Here is a 22,771-nt window from a genome sequence, read left to right on the forward strand (position 1 = left end):
TAAAATCTTACTTTGGATTCCAGATGTATACAACTGCCCTGAATATTCCACACTGATGCAAGAGTGATTGCTCTGTGCATTTCAGTATGTTAAAACAGTGGCATAGTTTTGACTTCTGTCCATTTATTTTATTTCTAGGAACCCTAAGGACTCTGCAATATGAATAATTCTCTGGAGAACACCATCTCCTTTGAAGAGTACATCCGAGTGAAGGCGCGGTCTGTCCCGCAACACAGGATGAAGGAATTTCTGGACTCGCTAGCCTCTAAGGGGCCAGAAGCCCTTCAGGAGTTCCAGCAGACGGCCACCACTACCATGGTGTACCAACAGGGTGGGAACTGCATTTACACAGACAGCACCGAAGTGGCCGGGTCTTTGCTTGAACTTGCCTGTCCAGTCACCACCAGTGTTCAGCCACAAACCCAGCAAGAACAGCAGATCCAGGTTCAACAGCCACAGCAGGTTCAGGTAAAAGGGAGATAAGTGTTGGTGCATCCTATTGAATAGACTTTATTTGCCATCAGGGTTTTGGTTAGTAGAGCATCACGTCTATATACAGATGTCAGAGATTATTTTCACCAAGGGGAGTGTTCTGTTTTTTTTGAAACATTTTATCTTACACAAGGGCTTTCATAGTTAACATAGACTAAAAATATTTGCAACTACTGTAAACTTAAGAGGCTACAGATACTTGCCATTTGCTTTGGAGAACTGAACAGTATAGAAATTAAGAGGTCTTTTGGGACTGGATTTGGATGTGTCACACTGTGTGTGACTGAAGCTCCCCTTCTGTCTGTGTCACCCTGAGCAGATCAAGAACATAGGAGGGCTAATCTTACCTCATTACTAAAAGCATGATATTTGGAACTTTTTTTTTAAATGGAAAGGCTCTTATTCATGTAGTTGTATGGTTCCATGACTCAACGTCACCTGTAAATTTCTAGGCCTTCATTTGATATTTATAAGCCTCAAGAAATAATGCTAATTGATAATATGCTTACTGAAAGAGGAGAAACTTAATACATTTGCCGAGAAGGTAAGTTTTCCTCTTTAGGGGTCCTTATGTGAAACTAAAACTATCCTACAGTCACAAATGCTGCTTTCTTGCTACTGTCTATTGTGGTTGCATTTCACTTTGCCCTCCATGACTTCCACCAAGAGAATAGGAAAGGGAGTAGAACATGATGGAGAGGCAAGAGTGTGAAGAGGTACGTTTGGTGAGGTAGAAGATTTTGCCCCTTAGCAGTGTAGGTGAGTATATTGGAAGGACCTGGGCTTTGGAGTTGCATTCCTGGGTTTAAATTTTTTTTTTTTTTTTTTGCGGTACGCGGGCCTCTCACTGTTGTGGCCTCTCCCGTTGAGGAGCACAGGCTCTGGACACGCAGGCTCAGCGGCCATGGCTCACGGGCCTAGCAGCTCCATGGCATGTGGGATCTTCCCGGACCGGGGCACGAACCTGTGTCCCCAGCATCGGCAGGCGGACTCTCAACCACTGCGCCACCAGGGAAGCCCCCTGGATTTAAATTTGATCTGACGTTTTATTTCTTGATATTTTCTTAATCTTTTTAGTGCTAGTTTTTTCATCTGTCAGTAGGGATAATACTATTTAGTGAGACTGAGATAACAAGAAAGCATCTGGCATATGGAGGGATGCAGTTGTTTATTACAGTCTCTATAAGGAAGGAGGGGTACAGGAAAGGCACAAAGATAAGGCCTGACTTCAGTTGAAGAAATTTTTCTTTTTTTTACTGCTTGGATCTTCTTTTTCATAAGATTAAACTAGTTTGGGATTTGAGTTTAAAGTGTTTTTTTGAGACTTTACGTTCAGGATAGCTAGTTGAGATCACCTATTAGTATCATCATTTTTCCCAAACCCCTTGTAAATGGAAGAAAAAATAAAATAATAAATCCATGAGATAGGTTCAATATGGTGGACTCATAAGAACACATATTTTCCCATTCTCAGTGACTGAAAAGATACTTAAAAATTTTTTTTTTCTAGCAGTGCTGGGAAAAAAAAAATGCCATCAAAAAACCACTAAATCTTAACCTTTGAAAATTGTGAATCATGGGGCTTCCCTGGTGGGGTAGCCCGCAACGGGAGAGGCCACAACGGGAGAGCTCCACAACGGGAGAGGCCACAACAGTGAGAGGCCCGTGTACCGCAAAAAAAAAAAAAAAAAATTGTGAATCACTATATTTTACACCTGTAACTTATAAAATTGTACAGCAACTAAACTTCACTAAAAATAATAAATAGGGAATGATTTTCTTTTTTAAACCCAGTAAATCTGAGGAATTGCTGCAAGAGAGAAAGCAAACAGAATCAGGTGATAGAGGAATTCCTCTAAGAGAGAAACTTTTAGGAAAGGTGGAGCAGTTCTCAGGGTCCCCTAATCCGAGAAGTAAAGAATACAAAGAGTAGAAGGCTCCTCTGGGGACCCATGTGTTGGGAGTTGACCAAGGACTTTAAAACATATACACACTCATGTGTCTGCATATATTATGAGTAGATACCAGGTATAGGATGAAAATGGCTCTGCTGATCAGTGAGGAAAGGATGTATTCCATTAGTGCAGTAAGGCAGTCTACTCCTCTTTTGGAAATAGATACCTCTTATAATACAGATAAGGTCCAGATGGGTTAAAGGTCAGATAACAAGAAAACAATGAACTATGAAAAGGCAGTATAGAAAATTTTTGTAATTTTACGTTGTGGAAAGCCTTCCTAAGGAAAGAAGTAAACTCTGAGATAGCTTTCCCAATCTTTTTTTACCCTGAAAGAATCTTTGAACTATTTTCAGGTCTCAGGGGACCCCTGCATAAAAATTACTATATTTACAGCCCATGGAATGTTAGCTTGATCAGCAAGTGGTATAATAATTCAATAATAATTATCAGTGCTCTTTTGGTAAGAATCATATTTTTTTTCTATGGGTCTACATTTTAGCCAACCTGTTAGGCTACTTTTTTTGTTGGTTTTTTTTTGTTTTTTTGCTTTTGCGGTACACGGGCCTCTCACTGTTGTGGCCTCTCCCATTGCGGAGCACAGGCTCCGGACGCTCAGGCTCAGTGGCCATGGCTCATGGGCCCAGCCGCTCCGCGGCACGTGGGATCTTCCCAGACCGGGGCACGAACCCGCGTCCCCTGCGTCGGCAGGTGGACTCTCAACCACTGCGCCACCAGGGAATAGGCTACTTTTTATGTGTGGTTCCCTTTCCCACACAGGTTATCAATTTTAATTCAAGTTATTTGTGTAGATAGAGGAAACCTCATTTTTTTCCTTTAAAAAAAAATTTCCTAGTTGAGGGGTTTTTTTTTTGCTTTATTCAAGTAGTTCTAAAAAATCTTACCACAAATTTCTACCGTACAAGTTGCCGAGATATGGTTTGTGGTATATGATATGTGCAAGAGTAGTTTTTATCCCCTTTATTTAAAATTAAAAATGACCTTTTAGGGAATTCCCTGGCGGTCCAGTGGTTAGGACTCCATACTTTCACTGCCAAGGGCCCAGGTTTGATCCCTAGTCAGGAAACTAAGCTCCCACAAGCCGCGTAGCGTGGCTGGAAAAAAAAAAAAAAAAGACCTTTTAGCCAAGCATTCGTGGACCAAAGGTTAGTTAAGCCTAGCTTACCTTTCCTGAGACTAATTTTTCTTTCCGTTTCATAAATTTAAAAAAATTTTAAGACAAATATATTTTCATAATAACTGGCTTAAGCCAAATGGAATTTAATTTTTCTAAAAGTTGGCTTTGTAGATTTAATTTAAATAAAGATTTTAAGTTGTTATTAATATTACATGAAAGTTGACAATGTTAATAAATCTAAAGCTATCAAAATCATAAGCCAGGAAATTCCCTGGCAGTCCAGTGATTCGGACTTGGCGCTTCCAGTGCAGGGGACCCAGGTTCAGTCCCTGGTGGGGATCCTGCAAGTTGCGCAGCGTGGCCAAAAACAAAAACCTAAGTGTCTTAAATACAATAAAAACTTGTTTTAAAAAAAAATCATAAGCCAGACAATATCAATAAATATATGGCTAAAGATACAACTTTATATAAGACTTTGGAAAAACGTTTTCTGAGTGACAGAAAATATGGGCCTAGCAGTTACAATTATTTTATACACATGTTTCTTGATCTGTTTTATAGGTCTGTATATTCTTTCTTTAAAGGTATAATTTTTTTTTAAATTTTATTTATTTATTTTTGGCTGCATTGGGTCTTCCTTGCTGTGCGCGGGCTTTCTCTAGTTGCGGTGAGTGGGGCCTACTGTTCATTGCAGTGCGCGGGCTTCTCATTGCGGTGGCTTGTCTTGTGGAGCACGGGCTGTAGGGCATACAGGCTTCAGTAGTTATGGTGCGTGGGCTCTAGAGCACAGGCTCAATAGTTGTGGTGCACGGGCATGTGGGATCTTCCCGGACCAGGGCTCGAACCCGTGTCCCCTGCATTGGTAGACGGATTCTTAACCACTGTGCCACCAGGGAAGTCCTAAAGGTATAATTTTTGAAACTAAAAATAGCACGTGAGGTATAGGGAGGTTAACTCATCTTCTGATAGCTAGCGTTTGCACCCAAGCTGTCTTAACTCAAGCCTGTGCTCCTAACTAGTGTTTCTAATACACAAGGAACTTAAAAAATAGGAAAAAAAAATGATCTAGTGGAAAAATGAACAAAGGATATAAATAGATCGTTCATGGGGGAGGAAATACAGATTGTGCTAGTAAGTATGTCAAAAGATGCTTCATGCTTCTGGTGATTATGGAAGTGTAAGTTTTTAAAATGAAATATGTTTTATTTATTAGGTAGGAAGACAGTTATAAAGATTTCACCCAGGGTAGCAAGCGTATAAGAGGATAAATTAGTGTGATTTTCTTGAGATTGAATTTGGCAACACTTGTTGCGTACCTTTGGCCTTGCATTTGTGTTCACAGATAAATGTGTATATAAGGATATATAAGGATATTCACTGCCACGTTGCTTATAGTAGTAACACTGGAAACAAGTCAGTCTTTCAGTAAGGGAAATGGCAAATAATGATACAACTGTAGTATGTTGTCCTGTGCAGCCAGAAGAATGAGGTAGATCTGTGTATATTGACAGAGCAGGATGTTTAACAGATTATAGAGTGTCAAAACCAGTTTAGTATCACTGGCTTTTAACATATGTAGAATGTAGTGGTCCTTAAATAGTAGTAATAAAGCCCAAAACAGTAATTGGGCGGTGTAGTGGGGTACTAAGGAGAAGTGCTTGAATTTTTTTTTTTTATTAAACATGAACTACTTTTGTAATTAAAAAAAAATGTTGCTTGGGAATATTTTGCTTTGAACTTGTACAGGACAATGATTCTTAACCTTTTTTCCCCTGTCCCAGACATCTCCATATGTTTGTGTTTATGTATGAAGCCCTTTGCTAGATGTTTAGGTACACCATTGAACAAGACAGAAAGCTCCCTGACCTTGTGGAACATACATTATAGCTGGGAGGGGTTAGATGATATATAAGATTTTTAAAAATCTTGTTATATAGTGATAAATGCAAAGGAGAAAAACAAAGCAGATGGGGGTGGCCAGGGTAAGCCTTAATATGCTGGTGACTTTTGAGTTAAGACCAAAGAGAGCTGGTGAATGAGCCATATGGTTATCTGAGGAAAGAGCGTTCCAAATCAGAAAGCCCTAAGGTGGGAGCCTGCTTATTTGAAAAACGGCAGAATGGCTGTGTAACTAGAGTGCACTGAGTGAAAGGATGAGACTAGAGAGGTGACGTGTACACTGAAATATGGAGCTGAACAGACCTGCCTTCTCAATTCAAATGTTAAAAGGCTCTTTGGCTCATAGTATTGCTTTTCAACCTAACCCTTTTGATAAGTGTAAAATTATGCCTATATTAATGTTATTTGAAATTTCAAAACAATTTATTACCTTGAAGGCAGAGAGTTTTCTAAGTTGCTTTTTTAAAAAATTGCGGTAAAATTAGATTGCTTTTTTAAAACCATCTGTCGCCATCCCAGAGAGTTTGTTCTGTCCCCAAGAATTTCTCATCTTTCCAGCCTAGAAGCAGCCACATAGCTTGTTAGATTTGACAAAGTAATAATATCCTTAGAACAATGTTAGTGAATCGATGGGAGACAAAGGTCTGTGTCAAAAGTTAATTAGAGTAGCTGTCTGAATAAAACTCACTGTGTCCGTTTACTCTCTGCTACTACCACGCTCACACTTTTGGCCCCCAAATGTGTGTTTATTTCCCCCACAATGACCAATTCTTCACACCAGCTGGCTGGCCTATAATTCAATTCAGTTCTAACGCTATCTGCTTGGAGTTAGCGTCAGATCCCCGCAAGTTAAGGGATCAGTTTCACAAGACTGCCCCCCACTTCCGACACTAGTTGGAAGTCCCAGGTTATCTCACCTGTACTTCTGACTAACTGGCTATAAACTGTGGTTCTCACTACCCCTCCTTGGGTTTGATGATTTGCCAGAAAAGCTCACAGAACTCAGGGAAACACATTTACCAGTTTATTATATAATTAAGGAAATGATAAAGGATACGGTTGAACAACCAAATAAAGAGATACATGGGGCGAGGTTCTGAAGGGTCGTGAACACAGTAGCCTCTGTCCTCATGGAGTTGGGGTGTACCACCCTCCCAGCACGTGAATGTGTTCACCAACCCAGGAACTCCCTAAACCCCAAACTTTCAGGATTTTTATGGAGGCTACATCATATAGGTATGATTGATTAGTAACTCAATTTCTAGCCCTTCTTCCCTCTCCAGAGAATGGAGGGTGGGGCTGAAAGTACCAAGTTTCTTATTATGGCTTGGTCTTTGAGGTGACCAGCCCTCATCCAGGAGCCCAGCAAAGTTGCCTCATTAGAAAATAATATGGTCCTAGCATTTATATTAGCACTTAGGAAATTACAAAGGTCTTAAGAGCTCAGATCAAGAATCAGAGAAAAGACCAAAAATTATATTACAGTATCACGGTAGCATATGTTTATTTAAGATAGGGAGGCACTTTCTTAAGGCAAAAGGAAGAGCTGTCATGTAAATACCTTCACAGTTTGTACAATACCAGGAAGGCCTAAGTTTCCTGTTGTTGATAGGTCTGCCTGAGCTAGGTGAAGGTGGTTCATTTGGAACTTCACTTTCAAGAGCCCTCTTGAGTTGGGTACTTCCTAAAGCATCCACATGGAGTTAAATGTGTATGCCAGAGAGAAGACCCTCTGATGGTGAATTCTAGGAGTCCGGTTTCACTTAGCACCCATAGAATTTCTTGTTTCTTCTCTGTACTTCTATAAGGCAGGAACTGAGGCTTCTTACAAGGCTGGTTCGTCAGCCTGGTCCTGCTAAGTGAAGGATGCTTTGGGGAAGGAGATTTCTCAGCACTTGATTCTTTTGTTGCTAGAGGTAAAGGTCTCAAGCCTTCAGTGGATCAAAGTACAATTCTTCCTCATTTGTCATCCCAACTTATGTCCCTCTTCCTCTTTTTGCTGTTGCACATTCCCTCTGTGCTGGGGCAGTCAGTCCCTAACCTCTCACCTCAGTGTAGAATTGCTGAGAGTGAGGAAGGAGGTAATCAAGAGCCAGATTGCCCTTAGACAAACATGAGTTTGATCTGCCTCTGATTCTTTAGATATATCGTTATAGACAAGTGACTTAACCACTTTGAGTCCGTTTCCTTATCTACGTCATGGAAATAAAAGAATTTATGTTGTAGTTACTTTGAGGATTCCATAAAATGCTAAGTCCTAAGTAAACAGCACGTAGTAAGCCCTCAATAAATAAATAATAGCCACTGTTGTTTTCTTCTTCCTCTCCTCCTCATTAGTGCCATTCATACCTAGGGCCCCATTTGCTTTTCAAACATTTGAAAAGTAAGTATCCAGACAAATATTTAGAACAAGTATTCCTACTGTGTTGGCAGTTTGCCATTTTTGCTTTTTTTTTAAAAAAAAAAACATAATGTTACAGATGCAGTTCAGATCTCTAATACCCCTCTGTATATCTTTCTCTCCCAAGGTAAATACTATTTTAAAGTTTTCAATTTGTTTTGATATCTTTTGTATCCATCTGAGTTTTGGGTTTTAGAGAATGTGTCTTGGAGGCTGCACAGCCAGGAACAGGACTCAGGTCACATTGCTAGCCTGCCTTGGCAAAGACCTTCAGCCACACCCCTGGGCACAGGTCCTTGTCCTACCATAGTCTCTCAATGGGATTTATGCCATCCTGTTCCATTTCTGCCGCAATCTTCCACTCTCACCAGAAAATGGAGGTTGTGGTTCCTGCTGCCTCATGTTGCTCCATTTTGAGTCCAGATTTCGTGCAGTGTGTCTAATTTGGGAAGCCTTGGTCACATGCCTGCACTCTAGCTGCAGGAGAGGTTGGGACAGTGATTCCAGCTTCTGCCTTGGGGAGGCAGAAGTCATAATGTGGTGTATTCTGCAAACAAGGGTTTGCAGCCAAAAACAGGACTGAAATCAGCTGTTCTCTCACTGGCACTTTGTGGGCTGATTGGGGTCCTGATCATCACTTCAGATTGGTAGACTGTTCATTGCCGCCTTTTCTGGCCCTTCATGTCCAGTCTTTTTTTTTTTTTCTTTTTATAATTTTATTGAAGTATAGTTAATTTACAGTGTGTTAATTTCTGCTATACAGCAGAGTGACTCAGTTATACATATATATATTCTTTTTCATATTCTTTTTCCTTTGGCTGCGTTGGGTCTTCGTTGCCGTGTGCTGGCTTTCTCTAGTTACAGTGAGCAGGGGCTACTCTTCGTTGCACAGGCTTCTCATTCTGGTGGCTTCTCTTGTTGCAGAGCATGGGCTCTAGTCACGTGGGCTCAGTAGTTGTGGCTTGTGGGCTCTAGAACGCAGGCTCAGTAGTTGTGGCGCACAGGTTTAGTTGCCCTGCAGCATGTGGGATCTTCCCGGACCAGGGATCGAACCCGTGTCCCCTGCATTGGCAGGCAGATTTTTTTTTTTTTTTTTTTTTTTGCGGTACACGGGCCTCTCACTGTTGCGGCCTCTCCCATCGCGGAGCACAGGCTCCAGACGCATAGGCTCAGCAGCCATGGCTCACGGGCCCAGCCGCTCCGCGGCATGTGGGATCTTCCCAGACCGGGGCACGAACCCGTGTCCCCTGCATCGGCAGGTGGACTCTCAACCACTGCGCCACCAGGGAAGCCCGGCAGGCGGATTCTTAACCACTGCACCACCAGGGAAGTTCCCGTATTTTTTTCCATTATGGTTTGTCACAGAATATTGAATATATAGTTCCCTGTGCTGTACAGTAGGACCTTGTTGTTTACCTGTTCTATATATAATAGTTTATATCTGCTAATCCCAAACTCCCAATACTTCCCTCTCCCACCCCCTCCTCCCCCTTGGCAGCCACAGTCTGTTCTCTATGTCTGTGAGTCTGTTTCTGTTTTGTAGATAAGTTCATTTGTGTCATACTTTAGATTCCACATATAAGTGCTATATATTGTATTTGTCTTCCTCTTTCTTGATTTACTTCCCTTAGTATGATAATCTCTAGGTCCATCCATGTTGCTGCAAATGGTATTATTTCATTCTTTTTAATGGCTGAGTAGTATTCCAGTGTGTGTGTGTGTGTGTGTGTGTGTGTGTGTGTGTGTGTGTGTGTGTGTGTGTGTGTACACCACATCTTTTTTATCCATTTATCTGTCAGTGGACATGTCCAGTCTTCTACCCACATTTAAATCTCTTCCCTCACCATATCTACATTCATTTGTACAATAAGAGTTTGGTAAATTTTTTTTGCGGTACGCGGGCCTCTCACTGCTGTGGCCCAGCGGCCGTGGCTCATGGTCGCAGCCGCTTCGCGGCATGTGGGATCCTCCTGGACCGGGGCACTAACCCGTGTCCCCTGCATCAGCAGGCGGACTCTCAACCACTGTGCCACCAGGGAAAGTCCCAGAAGAGCATTTTTTGAACAGTGAAATTGTACCAAGGTTTTGCTGACTAGTTGTTAAAAGGCACAGATATGTTTGGATCCCAAGTGCTTAGTGGGGTCTTCTGGCACATTGAGCACTGTTCTCAGTAGTTCCTCCTCAGTGAGACTCAGAATATGAAATAGAATGTAAGCTACATATGTTATTCTAAATTTTCTAGTAGCCTCTTTTATAAAAGGGGGAAAAAATGAGGTGAAATTGACTTGTTAAAATCACATTTTATTTAAACTAACATTATTTCAACATGTACTCAGTCTTATATTATTGATGAACGATTTTACCATTTTTTTTGGCACAAATCTTTGAAATCTGATTGTGCTTTGAACTTGTAAGCACATTGTAATTTGGACTAACCACATTTTAAGTGATTGCTAAGTACATGTAACTAATGGATATTGGACCAAAATTGTTTATGAGGTGGAATTCAGAAATTGACCCAGCACAGTCACCCAGTTTATTCTTGTTTAAATAAAATACTGGTTTTATACTCAAAGTAGCCAAAAACAAAATAAAGCAAAAAAAAATTCAAAAATGGTATTAGATATGTATTTTTTTTAGTGTCAGTGATTGGAAGAAAAGATTCCTAAGAGGGGTAATATATATATTACTTCATGGTTTCTCATTGTTCCTTAGTTGGAGTACTTAGTCCTTCTGTTGTGTTGAGCTCTGTATTGCTTAGGTTCTGAATGACAGAGGAAAAGGAAATAGATTATTCATCTGCAAACAGGTTAGGAACCTAGACAAGTGAGGTCCAATAAAACTTATACACTAATGGTTATCAGACTATAGGGTACATTAGAATCACCTTGAAGGTTTCTTAAAACAAAAATGGCTCCCCCCCTCCCAATTCTAATTCAGTTGGTCTGGGGTCACTCCTGAGAATTTGCATGCCCCTTGCCCCCCAGTTTTATTGAGATATAATTGACATGCAGCACTGTGTAAGTTTAAGGTGTAGAGCTCAATGATTTGATTTACATAGATTGTGAAATGGTAACCACAGCAAGTTTAGTTAATATCTGTCATTTCATATACAGAAAAAGAAAAGAATATTTTTTCCTTTGTGATGAGAACTCAAGGATTTACTCTCTCTTTTTTTTTTTTTTAATTTCGTTTATTTATTTTTGGCCGTGTTGGGTCTTCCTTTCTGTGCGAGGGCTTTCTCTAGTTGCGGCAAGCGGGGGCCACTCTTCATCGCGGTGCGTGGGCCTCTCACTGTCGCGGCCTCTCTTGTTGCGGAGCACAGGCTCCAGACGTGCAGGCTCAGTAGTTGTGGCTCACGGGCCCAGTTGCTCCGCAGCATGTGGGATCTTCTCAGACCAGGGCTCGAACCCGTGTCCCCTGCATTGGCAGGCAGACTCTCAACCACTGCGCCACCAAGGAAGCCCAGGGATTTACTCTCTTAACTTTCATGTTCACCATATAGCAATCTTAACTATAGTTATCATGTTGTGCTTTATATCCCTAGTACTTAGTTATCTTATGACTGGAAGTTTGTACCTTTTGACCACCTTCATCCAATTCCTCCTCCCTCTGCCCCCTGCCTCTTGTAGCCACAAATCTGATCTCTTTTTCTGAGTTTGGTTGGGGTTTTGTTTGTTTTTTTACATTTTACATATATTGTAAACGAGATCATGTGGTACTTGTCTTTCTCTGTCTGATTTATTTCACTTAGCATAATGCCCTCAGCATCCATCCACGTTGTCACAAAGGGCAGAATTTCCTCCCTTTTTATGGCTGAATAGTATCCATGGTATATATATATATATATTCCAGAACTTCTTTATCCATTCATCCATTGATGGACGCTTAGATTGTTCCCATCTCTTGGCCATTGTAAATAATGCTGCTTTGAATATGGGGATGCAGATATCTCTTCAACAGTCTTTTCGTTTCCAGAGAATGTGCATTTTTAACAAATTCCAGATTGATGCTGATGCTGCTGAGCTGTGGACCCATTCAGACATACTTTCTGAAAAACTTATGTACTCAGTCAAATAAAGAATCTAGGAAAGAAGTCATGAGAACAAAAGAAACAGAAGCAGCTCAGAGTTGAGATCGAAATCCCAGTCTGTACAGAAGACCCAGAATGCAGTCTGTCCAGGTTGAAATAGGAAGTCAGAATGCTCAAGAAGAAAGTAATTAGCACTGTACTTACTATGTGATCAAGAACGCAGAAGTATAGTTATTTAAAGTATATCTCTTCTGATCAACAGGGGGAAAAAAAGCAATTAAAAACTCTGGAAAAGGTGGTGGGGAGAGCTGAATGAGAAGTAAAGATTCAAATGTGAAAGGAACTTGAAATATAATGTGATTTATGAGGGATTGATAGAAGGTAAGAAACAGTGCTTTTGGAAACAGTGAAACCAAATTCATTCCCCTAGAAATGTCTCCCTCCTCCATTGATGTATCACTTTTCTAGCATATACATGTCTTTGGGATGATCTTTTTCCTTTTTGTATTTCTTTAGAATCCTTTTAGATCTAGGCTTAAGTTTCAAACTGCCTTTTTTTCTTTAATTTTTTGTTTAGTTATCAGTTTGTTTTCTGTGACAATTTACCTAGATATTTTAACCTTGAAAATTAAATAGTTAATAAAGCACAATACCAACCTCTGAATGCCTTTCTTAGATTTTTGTCTTTTCTTTCTTTTTTTTTAAAGAGGAATCTTGTAGGAGCTTTGTTTTTTTAAAAATAAATTTATTTATTTATTTATGGCTGCATTGGGTTTTCATTGCTGTGCACAGGCTTTCTCTAGTTGTGGCGAGCAGGGGGCTGCTCTTCGTTGCAGTGTGCAGGCTTCTCTTGTTGTGGAGCACGGGCTGTAGGCGGGTGAGCTTCTGTAGTTTTGGCACACAGACTTCAGTAGTTGTGGCTTGCGGGCTCTACAACACAGGCTCAGCAGTTGTGGTGCACGGGCTTAGTTGCTCTGTAGCACGTGGGATCTTCCCAGACCAGGGCTCGAACCTGTGTCCCCTGCATTGGCAGGTGGATTATTAACCACTGCACCACCAGGGAAGTCCCTAGGAGCTTTCTTAGTGTGAAGCAATACTCAAAGTTCAGCTATTCCTTCAATTCACTTTTTTAAAAAAATTTATTTAATTAATTTATTTTTGTCTGTGTTGGGTCTTCGTTGCTGCATGCGAGCTTTCTGTAGGTGCGGTGAGCGGGGGCAGCTCTTCGTTGCAGTGTGTGGGCTTCTCATTGCGGTGGCTTCTCTTGTTGCCGAGCACAGGCTCTTGGCACGTGGGCTCTAGAGCACAGGCTCGGTAGTTGTGGCACACGGGCTTAGTTGCTCTGCGGCACGTGGGATCTTCCTGGACCAGGGCTCAAACCTGTGTCCCCTGCATTGTCAGGCGGATTCGTAATCACTGCGCCACCAGGGAAGCCCCCTTCCATTCACTTTTAATTTTCTTTCCTCCTAAGTTAAAGTAAAATTAAAAAAAAAAATTTTTTTTTTTTACTCCACTAAGGTTACAGATTTTCACTATGACTATGCAGTAATTATCTAACCGGATAAAGTTGTTTTTATATAAATAAAAAATATGAAGGAGGTTAATACAAATAACGTTTAATTTCTTATTGACTTATCCTTATGGGTAAAGGTTATAAACACATAATTGATACCTTATCCAATATCTTGACATTGGTAAGGAAATGTCAGAAAGTGCTTTAACTTTTACTCCCCTAATTTTAACTTCTAACTACTTTGGATATAAAGTGGCATCAGATTATTTGTACCTGTTTGTTCTGTAGTGAGGGGTAAATGCCTTCAGTTCTGATTCCTTAGTATTTTTGCTAACTTATTTCTTTTGGAAGATTGAATATTGATAAATTGTTTCTAAGAAAAGTCAATTTAAAGAGATACAGTAAATGAATGAACTACAATAACCAGATTTTTGACATCTTGTTTTTAAGCAAGTAATAATATAGTTTAAAAAATACTCTGTTGGGACTTCCCTGGTGGCACAGTGGTTAAGAATCTGCCTGCCAGTGCAGGGGACACGGGTTCGAGCCCTGGTCCGGGAAGATCCCACATGCCTTAGAGCAACTAAGCCCATGCACCACAACTGCTGAGCCTGCGCTCTAGAGTCCACAAGCCACAACTGCTGACCCCGTGTGCCACAATGAATGAAGCCCGCGTGCCTAGAGCCTGTGCTCTGCAACAAGAGAAGCCACCTCAATGAGAAGCCCGCACACCTCAACGAAGAGTAGCCCCCGCTCTCTGCAACTAGAGAAAAGCCCGCGCACAACGATGAAGACCCCACTCAGTCCAAACAAACAAACAAACAAAAAAACCCCATACTATGTGTTTAACTCTACAACAGTGGTTCTTAAAGAGTAGGTCAGGGACTGGTAGTCCCCAACTCCCTTTCAGGGTTCCTCAGAGTTAAGGCTGTTTTTTTTTAAAAATTAATTGATTGATTGACTGCATTGGGTCTTTGTTGCTGTGCGGGCTTTCTCTAGTTGCGGCGAGCAGGGGCTACTCTTTGTTGCGGTGCGTGGGCTTCTCATTGCAGTGGCTTCTCTTTGTTGTGGACAACAGGCTCTAAGGCACTTGGGCTCAGTAGTTGTGGCTCGTGGGCTCTAGAGTGCAGGCTCAGTAGTTGTGGCGCACGGGCTTAGTTGCTCCACAGCATGTGGGATATTCCTGGACTAGGGCTCAAACCCATGTCCCTTCCGTTGGCAGGCAGATTCTTAACCACTGTGCCACCAGGGAAGTCCAAGGCTGTTTTTATTATAATATGAAGATTTTTTTTGCCTTTTTCACTCTCGTTCTCTCATGAGTGTACAGTGGAGTTTTGCAGGGGCCATGTATGATGTGTCACAATAGATTGAATGCAGAAGCAAGTATGAGAATGCAGTTGTCTTCAGTTAAGTCAGCCATTAAAGAGATTTGCAGAGATGTAAAATAATGCAGTGATTATTATAAATTTTTTGTTTTGGCAAATAAAGTTATTTTTCATAAGAATATGTTATTTATGTTGACATTTATATTGATTTATGCAGTGATTTTTTTTTGGAATTTTTGAATTTTATTTTTTTATACAGCAGGTTCTTATCAGTTATCCATTTGATACATGTTACTGTATATATGTCAATCCCAATCTCCCAGTTCATCACACCACCACCACCACCCCACCCCCCGCACCACTTTCCCCCCTTGGTGTCTATATGTTTGTTCTCTACATCTGTGTCTCTATTTCTGCCCTGCAAACTGGTTCATCTGTACCATTTTTCTAGGTTCCATATATATGCGTTAATATACTATATTTGTTTTTCTCTTTCTGACTTAGTATGACAGTCTCTAGATCCATCCACGTCTCTACAAATGACCCAATTTCGTTCCATTTTATGGCTAATAGTCCATTGTATATATATACCACATCTTCTAATTCTTCTTTATCCATTAGTCTGTCAATGGGCATTTAGGTTGCTTCCATGTCCTGGCTATTGTAAATAGTTCTGCAATGAACATTGGGTGCATGTGTCTTTTTGAATTATGTTTTTCTCTGGGTAGATGCCCAGTAGTGAGATTGCTAGTTCATACGGTAATTCTATTTTTAGCTTTTTAAGGAACCTCCATGCTGTTCTCCATGGTGGCTGTATCAATTTACATTACCACCAACAGTGCAAGAGGGTTCCCTTTTCTCCATACCCTCTCCAGCATTTGTTGTTTGTAGATTTTCTGATGATGCCCATTCTAACTGGTGTGAGATGATACCTCATTGTAGTTTTGATTCGCATTTCTCTAATAATTAGTGATGTTGAGCAGCTTTTTTTTTTTTTTTTTTTTTTTTTTTTTGCTGTACGCGGGCCTCTCACTGCTGTGGCCTCTCCCGTTGCGGAGCACAGGCTCCAGACGCGCAGGCTCAGCGGCCATGGCTCACGGGCCCAGCCACTCTGCGGCATGTGGGATCCTCCCGGACCAGGGCACGAACCCACGTCCCCTGCATTGGCAGGCGGACCCTCAACCACTGCGCCACCAGGGAAGCCCTGTTGAGCAGCTTTTCATGTGCTTCTTGGCCATCTTTATGGCCATTTCTTTGGAGAAATGTCTATTTAGGTCTTCTGCCCATTTTTGGATTGGTTTTTTTTTTTTTTTTTTAAATATTGAGCTGCATGAGCAGTTTTTGGAGATTAATCCTTTGTCTGTTGATTCATTTGCAAATATTTTCTCCCATTTCGTCTCGTTTGTAGTTTCCTTTGCTGTGCAAAAGCTTTTAAGTTTCATTAGGTCCCATTTGTTTATTTTTGTTTTTATTTTCATTACTCTAGGAGGTGGATCAAAAAAGATCTTGCTGTGATTTATGTCAAAGAGTGTTCTTCCTATGTTTTCCTCTAAGAGTTTTATAGTGTCCGGTCTTACATTTAGGTCTCTAATCCATTTTGAGTTTATTTTTGTGTATGGTGTTAGGGAGTGTCTAATTTCATTCTTTTACATGTAGCTGTCCAGTTTTCCCAGCACCACTTATTGAAGAGACTGTCTTTTCTCCATTGTATATTCTTGCCTCCTTTGTCATAGATTAGTTGACCATAGGTGTGTGGGTTTATCTCTGGGCTTTCTATCCTGTTCCATTGATCTATATTTCTGTTTTTGTGCCAGTACCATATTGTCTTGATTACTGTAGCCTTGCAGTATAGTCTGAAGTCAGAGAGTCTGATTCCTCCAGCACTGTTTTTTTCCCCTCAAGACTGCTTTGGCTATTTGGGGTCTTTTGTGTCTCCAAACTTTAAGATTTTTTGTTCTAGTTTTGTAAAAAATGCCACTGGTTAATTTGATAGGGATTGCATTGAATCTGCAGATTGCTTTGCATAGTATAGTCATTTTCACAATATTGATTCTTCCAGTCAAAGAACATGGTATATCTCTCCATCTGTTTGTGTCATCTTTGATTTCTTTTTTTTTAATTAATTAATTAATTTTTGGTTGCATTGGGTCTTCGTTGCTGACTGCAGGCTTTCTCTCTAGTTGCAGCAAGTGGGGGCTACTCTTTGTTGTGGTGCGCTAGCTTCTTATTGCGGTGGCTCTTCTTTGTTGCAGAGCATGGGCTCTAGGCGCACGGGCTTCGGTAGTTGTGGCTCGCAGGCTCTAGAGCGCTGGCTCAGTAGTTGTAGTGCATGGGCTTAGTTGCTCTGTGGCATGTGGTATCTTCCCGGACCAGGGCTTGAGCCCACATCCCCTGCATTGGCAGGCAGATTCTTAACCACTGCACCACCAGGGAAGCCTCATCGTTGATTTCTTTCATCAGTGTCTTATAGTTTTCTGAGTATAGGTCTTTTACCTCCTTAGGTGGTTTTTTCCCTAGATATTTTATTCTTTTTGTTGCAGTGGTGAATGGGATTGTTTCCTTAATTTCTCCTTCTGATCTTTCATTGTTAGTGTATAGGAATGCAAGAGATTTTTGTGTATTAATTTTGTATCGTGCAGCTTTACCAAATACATTGATTAGCTATAGTAGCTTTCTGGTGGCATCTTTAGGATTCTCTATGTATAGTATCATGTCATCTGCAAACAGTGACAGTTTTACTTCTTTTCCAATTTGTTTTCCTTTTATTTCTTTTTCTTCTCTGAGTGCCGTGGCTAGGACTTGCAAAACTGTGTTGAATAATAGTGGTGAGAGTGGACATCCTTGTCTTGTTCCTGATCTTAGAGGAAATGCTTTCAGCTTTTCACCATTGAGAATGATGTTTGCTGTGGCTTTGTCGTATATGGCCTTTATTATGTTGAGGTAGGTTCCCTCTGTGCCCGCTTTCTGGAGAGTTTTTGTCATAAATGGGTGTTGAATTTTGTCAAAAGCTTTTTCTGCATCTCTTGACATGATCTTATGGGTTTTATTCTTTACTTTGTTAATATGGTATATTACATTGATTGATCTGCATATATTGAAGAATCCTTGCATCCCTGGCATAAACTCTCACTTGATCATGGTGTATGATCCTTTTAATGTGTTGTTGGATTCTGTTTGCTAGTATTTTGTTGAGGATTTTTGCATCTATATTCATCAGTGATATTGGTCTCTAATTTTCTTTTTATGTAGTATCTTTGTCTGGTTTTTGTATCAGGGATGGTGGTGGCCTCATAGAATGAGTTTGGGAGTGTTCCTTTCTCTGCAATTTTTTGGAAGAGTTTGAGAAGGATGAGTGTTAGCTCTTCTCTAAATGTTTGATAGAATTCACTGGTGAAGCCATCTGGTCCTGGACTTTTGTTTGTTGGAAGATTTTTAATCACAGTTTCAATTTCATTACTTGTGACTGGTCATATTTTCTATTTCTTCCTGATTCATTCTTGGAAGATTATACCTTTCTAAGGATTTGTCAGTTTCTTCCAGGTTGTCCATTTTATTGACATAGAGTTGCTTATAGTAGTCTCTTATGATGCTTTGTATTTCTGCCTTGTCCATTGTAACTTCTTTTTCATTTCTAATTTTCTTGATTTGAGTCCTCTCTCTCTTTTGCTTGATGAGTCTGGCTAAAGGTTTATCAATTTTCTTTATCTTCTCAAAGAACCAGCTTTTGGTTTTATTGATCTTTGCTATTGTTTTCTTTGTTTCTATTTCATTTATTTCTGCTCTGATCTTTATGATTTCTTTCCTTCAACTAACTTTGGGTTTTGTTTGTTCTTCTTTCTCTCGTTCCTTTAGGTGAAAGTTTAGATTGTTTATTTGAGATTTTTCTTGTTTGTTGAGGCAGGCTTGTATTGCTATAAACTTCCCTCTTAGAACTGCTTTTGCTGCATCCCATAGGTTTTGGATCATCATGTTTTCATTGTCATTTGTCTCTAGGTATTTTTTGATTTCCTCTTTGATTTCTTCAGTAATCTCTTGGTTATTTAGTAATGTATTCTTTAGCCTCCATGTGTTTGTGTTTTTTACATTTTTTCCCCTGTAATGAATTTCTAATCTCATAGCATTGTGGTCAGAAAAGATGCTTGATATGATTTCAGTTTTCTTAAATTTACCAAGGCTTGATTTTTGATGCAAGATGTGATCTATCCTGGAGAATGTTCCATGTGCCCTTGAGAAGGAAAGTGTAATTTGCGGTTTTTGGATGGAATGTCCTGTAAATATCAATTAAATCTATCTGGTCTATTGTGTTATTTAAACCTTATGTTTCCTTATTAATTTTCTGTCTGGATGATCTGTCCATTGGTGTAAGTGAGGTGTTAAAGTCCCCCACTATTATTGTGTTACTGTCGATTTCCTCTTTTATAGCTGTTAGCAGTTGTTTTATGTATTGTGGTGCTACTGTGTTGGGTGCATATATATTTTTAATTGTTATGTCTTCTTCTTGGAATGATCCCTTGATCATTATGTAGTGTCCTTCCTTGTCTCTTGTAACATTCTTTATTTTAAAGTGTATTTCATCTGATATGAGTATTGCTACTCCAGCTTTCTTTTGATTTCCATTTGCATGGAATATCTTTTTCCATCCCCTCACTTTCAGTTTGTATGTGTCCCTAGGTCTGAAGTGGGTCTTCTGTAGACAGCATATATATGGGTCTTGTTTTTGCATCCATTCAGCGACCCTGTGTCTTTTGGTTGGAGCATTTAATCCATTCACATTTAAGGAAATTATCAATATGTATGTTCCTATTACCATTTTCGTAATTGTTTTGGGTTTGTTTTTGTAGGTGCTTTTATTTTCTTGTGTTTCCCACTTAGAGAAGTTCCTTTAGCATTTGCTGTAGAGCTGGTTTGATGGTGCTGAATTCTCTTAGCTTTTGCTTGTCTGTAAAGCTTTTGATTTCTCCATCAAATCTGAATGAGATCCTTGCCAGGTCGAGTTATCTTGGTTGTAGGTTCTTCTCTTTCATCACTTTAAATATGTCATGCCACTCCCTTCTGGCTTGTAGAGTTTCTGCTGAGAAATCAGCTGTTAACCTTATGGAAGTTCCCTTGTATGTTATTTGTTGTTTTTGCCTTGCTGCTTTTAATAATTTTTCTTTGTCTTTAATTTTTACCAATTTGATGGTAAAAACCTTGGCGTGTTTCTCTTTGGGTGTATCCTACCTGAGACTCTCTGCACTTCCTAGACTTGGGTAGATATTTCCTTTCCTGTGTTAGGGAAGTTTTCGACTATAATCTCTTCAGATATTTTCTCAGCTCCTTTCTCTCTCTTCTCCTTCTGGGACCCCTATAATGTGAATGTTATTGTGTTTAATGTTGTCCCAAAGGTCTCTTAGGTTGTCTTCATTTCTTTTCATTCTTTTTTCTTTATTCTGTTCTGTCGCAGTGAATTCCACCATTCTGTCTTCCAGGTCACTTATCTGTTGTTCTGCCTCAGTTATTTTGCTCTTGATTCCTTTTAGTGTATTTTTCATTTCAGTTATTGTATTGTTCATCTCTGTTTGTTCTTAATTCTTCTAGGTCTTTGTTGAACATTTCTTGCATCTTCTCGATCTTTGCCTCCATTCTTTTTCCAAGGTCCTGGGTCATGTTCACTATCATTATTCTGAATTCTTTCTCTGGAAGGTTTCCTATCTCCACTTCATTTAGTTGTTTTTCTGGGGTTTTATCTTGTTCCTTCATCTGGTACAAAGTCCTCTGCCTTTTCATTTTGTCTATCTTTCTTTGAATGTGGTTTTCCTTCCACAGGCTGCAGAATTGTAGTTCTTCTTGCTTCTGCTCTATGTGGTGATTTTTAATGAATTAATATTTTTCTAAGTTTCCTAGTTTAATTTTCTTATACAGTAAGAATTGTTATCTATGCTCGTGTAAAGAAAAGCTTTTTGGGGTTGGTCCTCAATCATTTTTTGAAAGGGTGCTGAGACCAAAGAGCTTGAAAACTGCTTTTTTGTAGTAATTGGCTTCACCATTTCCTCTAGTCCTTGGTATAAAGCACTGATTCTCCATCTTGAGCATGCATCAGTCACCTGGAAGACTTGTTAAGATACAGATTGCTGGGCCCATTCCTAGAGTTTCTGGTTTAATAGTTCTGAGCTGGGACCTGAAAGTTTGTATTTCTGATAATTGCCAGTGTGATGATGATGTTGGCCTGGAAACTACATTTTGAGACTCACTGGTGTAAAGAAATACTGCTTATGAGGAAGAAAACCTACTTTTTGAACATCTACTATGTGTCAGTAAACATTATTTTATGCTCATGACAACTCTGTAAGGAGGTAGGCATTCTCCCCCTTTTTATTGTACCTCAGGAAACTGAAACTTAGAGGACTCACAGCCAGGAAAGTACATCATCACTTCAAGTCTGTTCACTTAAAGTCTGTTCATAAGGCCTATGCTCCTTTTTTTTTTTAATATTTATTTATTTGTTTATTTGGCTGCGCCAGGTCTTAGTTGTGGCACATGGGATCTTCATTGCACCATGTGGGATCTTCATTGCAGCACACGGAATCTTTTAGTTGTGAGATGCGGGCTCTTTAGTTGTGGCATGCTAACTGTTTGTTGTGGCATGTGGTATCTAGTTCTCTGACCAGGGAATGAGCCCAGACCCCCTGCATTGGGAGCGTGGAGTCTTAGCCACTGGACCACCAGGGAAGTCCCAAGGCCTATGCTCTTTACATAGCCTCTTCCTTGCTTTTTTTTTTTTTTTTAAATCAGTAGTGGCTTTAATGAGATGTAATTCTCATATCAAATAATTCAGTCATTTCCATGTAAAGCGTGCAACTTAGTAGTTTTTAGTCTATTCACAGAGTTGTGCAGCCATTACCACATCAATTTTAGAACATTCTCATCACCTCCAGAAAGAAACCCTGTAGCCATTAGCAGTTACTTCATATTTTCCCCAGTCCCTGTGTCCTGGACAACCACTAATCTACTTTCTATTTCTATAGATTTGCCTGTTTTGGACATTCACATTAATGGAATCATACAATATGTAGTCTTTTGTGACTGACTTCATTTAGCATAATGTTTTCAGGGTTCATCTGTGTTGTAGCATTTTATCAAAACTTTATGTTTTTCTTACTAAACAACATGCTGTTGTATGGAAGTACTACATTTTATTTATCCATCAGTTGATAGATATTTGGGTTGTTTCCACTTTTTGGTTATTTTAAATAATGCTGTTATTAACATTCATGTCCAAGTTCTTTTTTAAAATATTTATCTATTAATTTCTTTATTTGGCCACGTTGGGTCTTAGTTGTGCATATGATATCTTTCGTTGTGGCGTGCAGGCTATCCATTGTGGCACCTGGGCTCAGTAGTTGCGGCACGTGGGATCTTGAGCTCATGGGCTCGGTTGCCTTGCCACATGTGGGGTCTTAGTTCCCTGACCAGGGATCGAACCCACGTCCCCTGCATTGGAAGGCAGATTCTTAACCACTGGACTATCAGGGAAGTCCCTCATGTCCAAGTTTTTACATGAGTATAGTTTCTGTTTCTCTTGAGTATATAACTAGGAGTGAAACTGCTAGGTCATATGGTGTGGTTTTCATATCTTTGTCATATGCTATGTTTAACCTTTTGATGATCTGCCAGACTTTTGTTTGTTTGTTTTTTAAAGTATGTTATAAATTTATTTATTTTTATTTTTGGCTGAATTGGGTCTTTGTTGCTGCGTGTGGGCGTTCTCTAGTTGTGGCTTGCGGGCTCAGTAGTCGTGGCGTATGGGCTTAGTTGCTCCACGGCATGTGGGATCTTCCTGGACCAGGGCTCAAACTTGTGTCCCCTGCATTGGCAGGCAGATTCTTAACCACTGCGCCACCAGGGTAGTCCCTGCCAGACTTTTTTCCAAAGCAGCTACACCATTTTACATTCCCACCAGCAGTGTATGAGAATTCCAGTTTTTTCACATCCTTGCCAACATTTGTTATCTTATTTATTTATTTATTTATTTTTGG

General features: G+C 40.0%; 1 protein-coding gene across 3 annotated transcripts in view; it reads left to right on the forward strand.

Annotated features, from left to right (window-relative positions):
- Positions 1-22,771, forward strand: part of QRICH1 (glutamine rich 1) — a 54,532-nt gene that overhangs the window by 11,759 nt on the left and 20,002 nt on the right. For all 3 annotated transcript variants that reach the window (XM_060161932.1, XM_060161934.1, XM_060161933.1), the window contains exon 2: positions 139-468. In XM_060161932.1, the coding sequence (XP_060017915.1) occupies positions 160-468 (309 nt within the window). In that variant the 5' untranslated portion in view covers positions 139-159. The remainder of the gene's footprint in view (positions 1-138; positions 469-22,771) is intronic.

This window comes from Lagenorhynchus albirostris, chromosome 10 (assembly GCF_949774975.1).
Source record: "Lagenorhynchus albirostris chromosome 10, mLagAlb1.1, whole genome shotgun sequence".
Lineage (NCBI taxonomy): Eukaryota > Metazoa > Chordata > Mammalia > Artiodactyla > Delphinidae > Lagenorhynchus > Lagenorhynchus albirostris.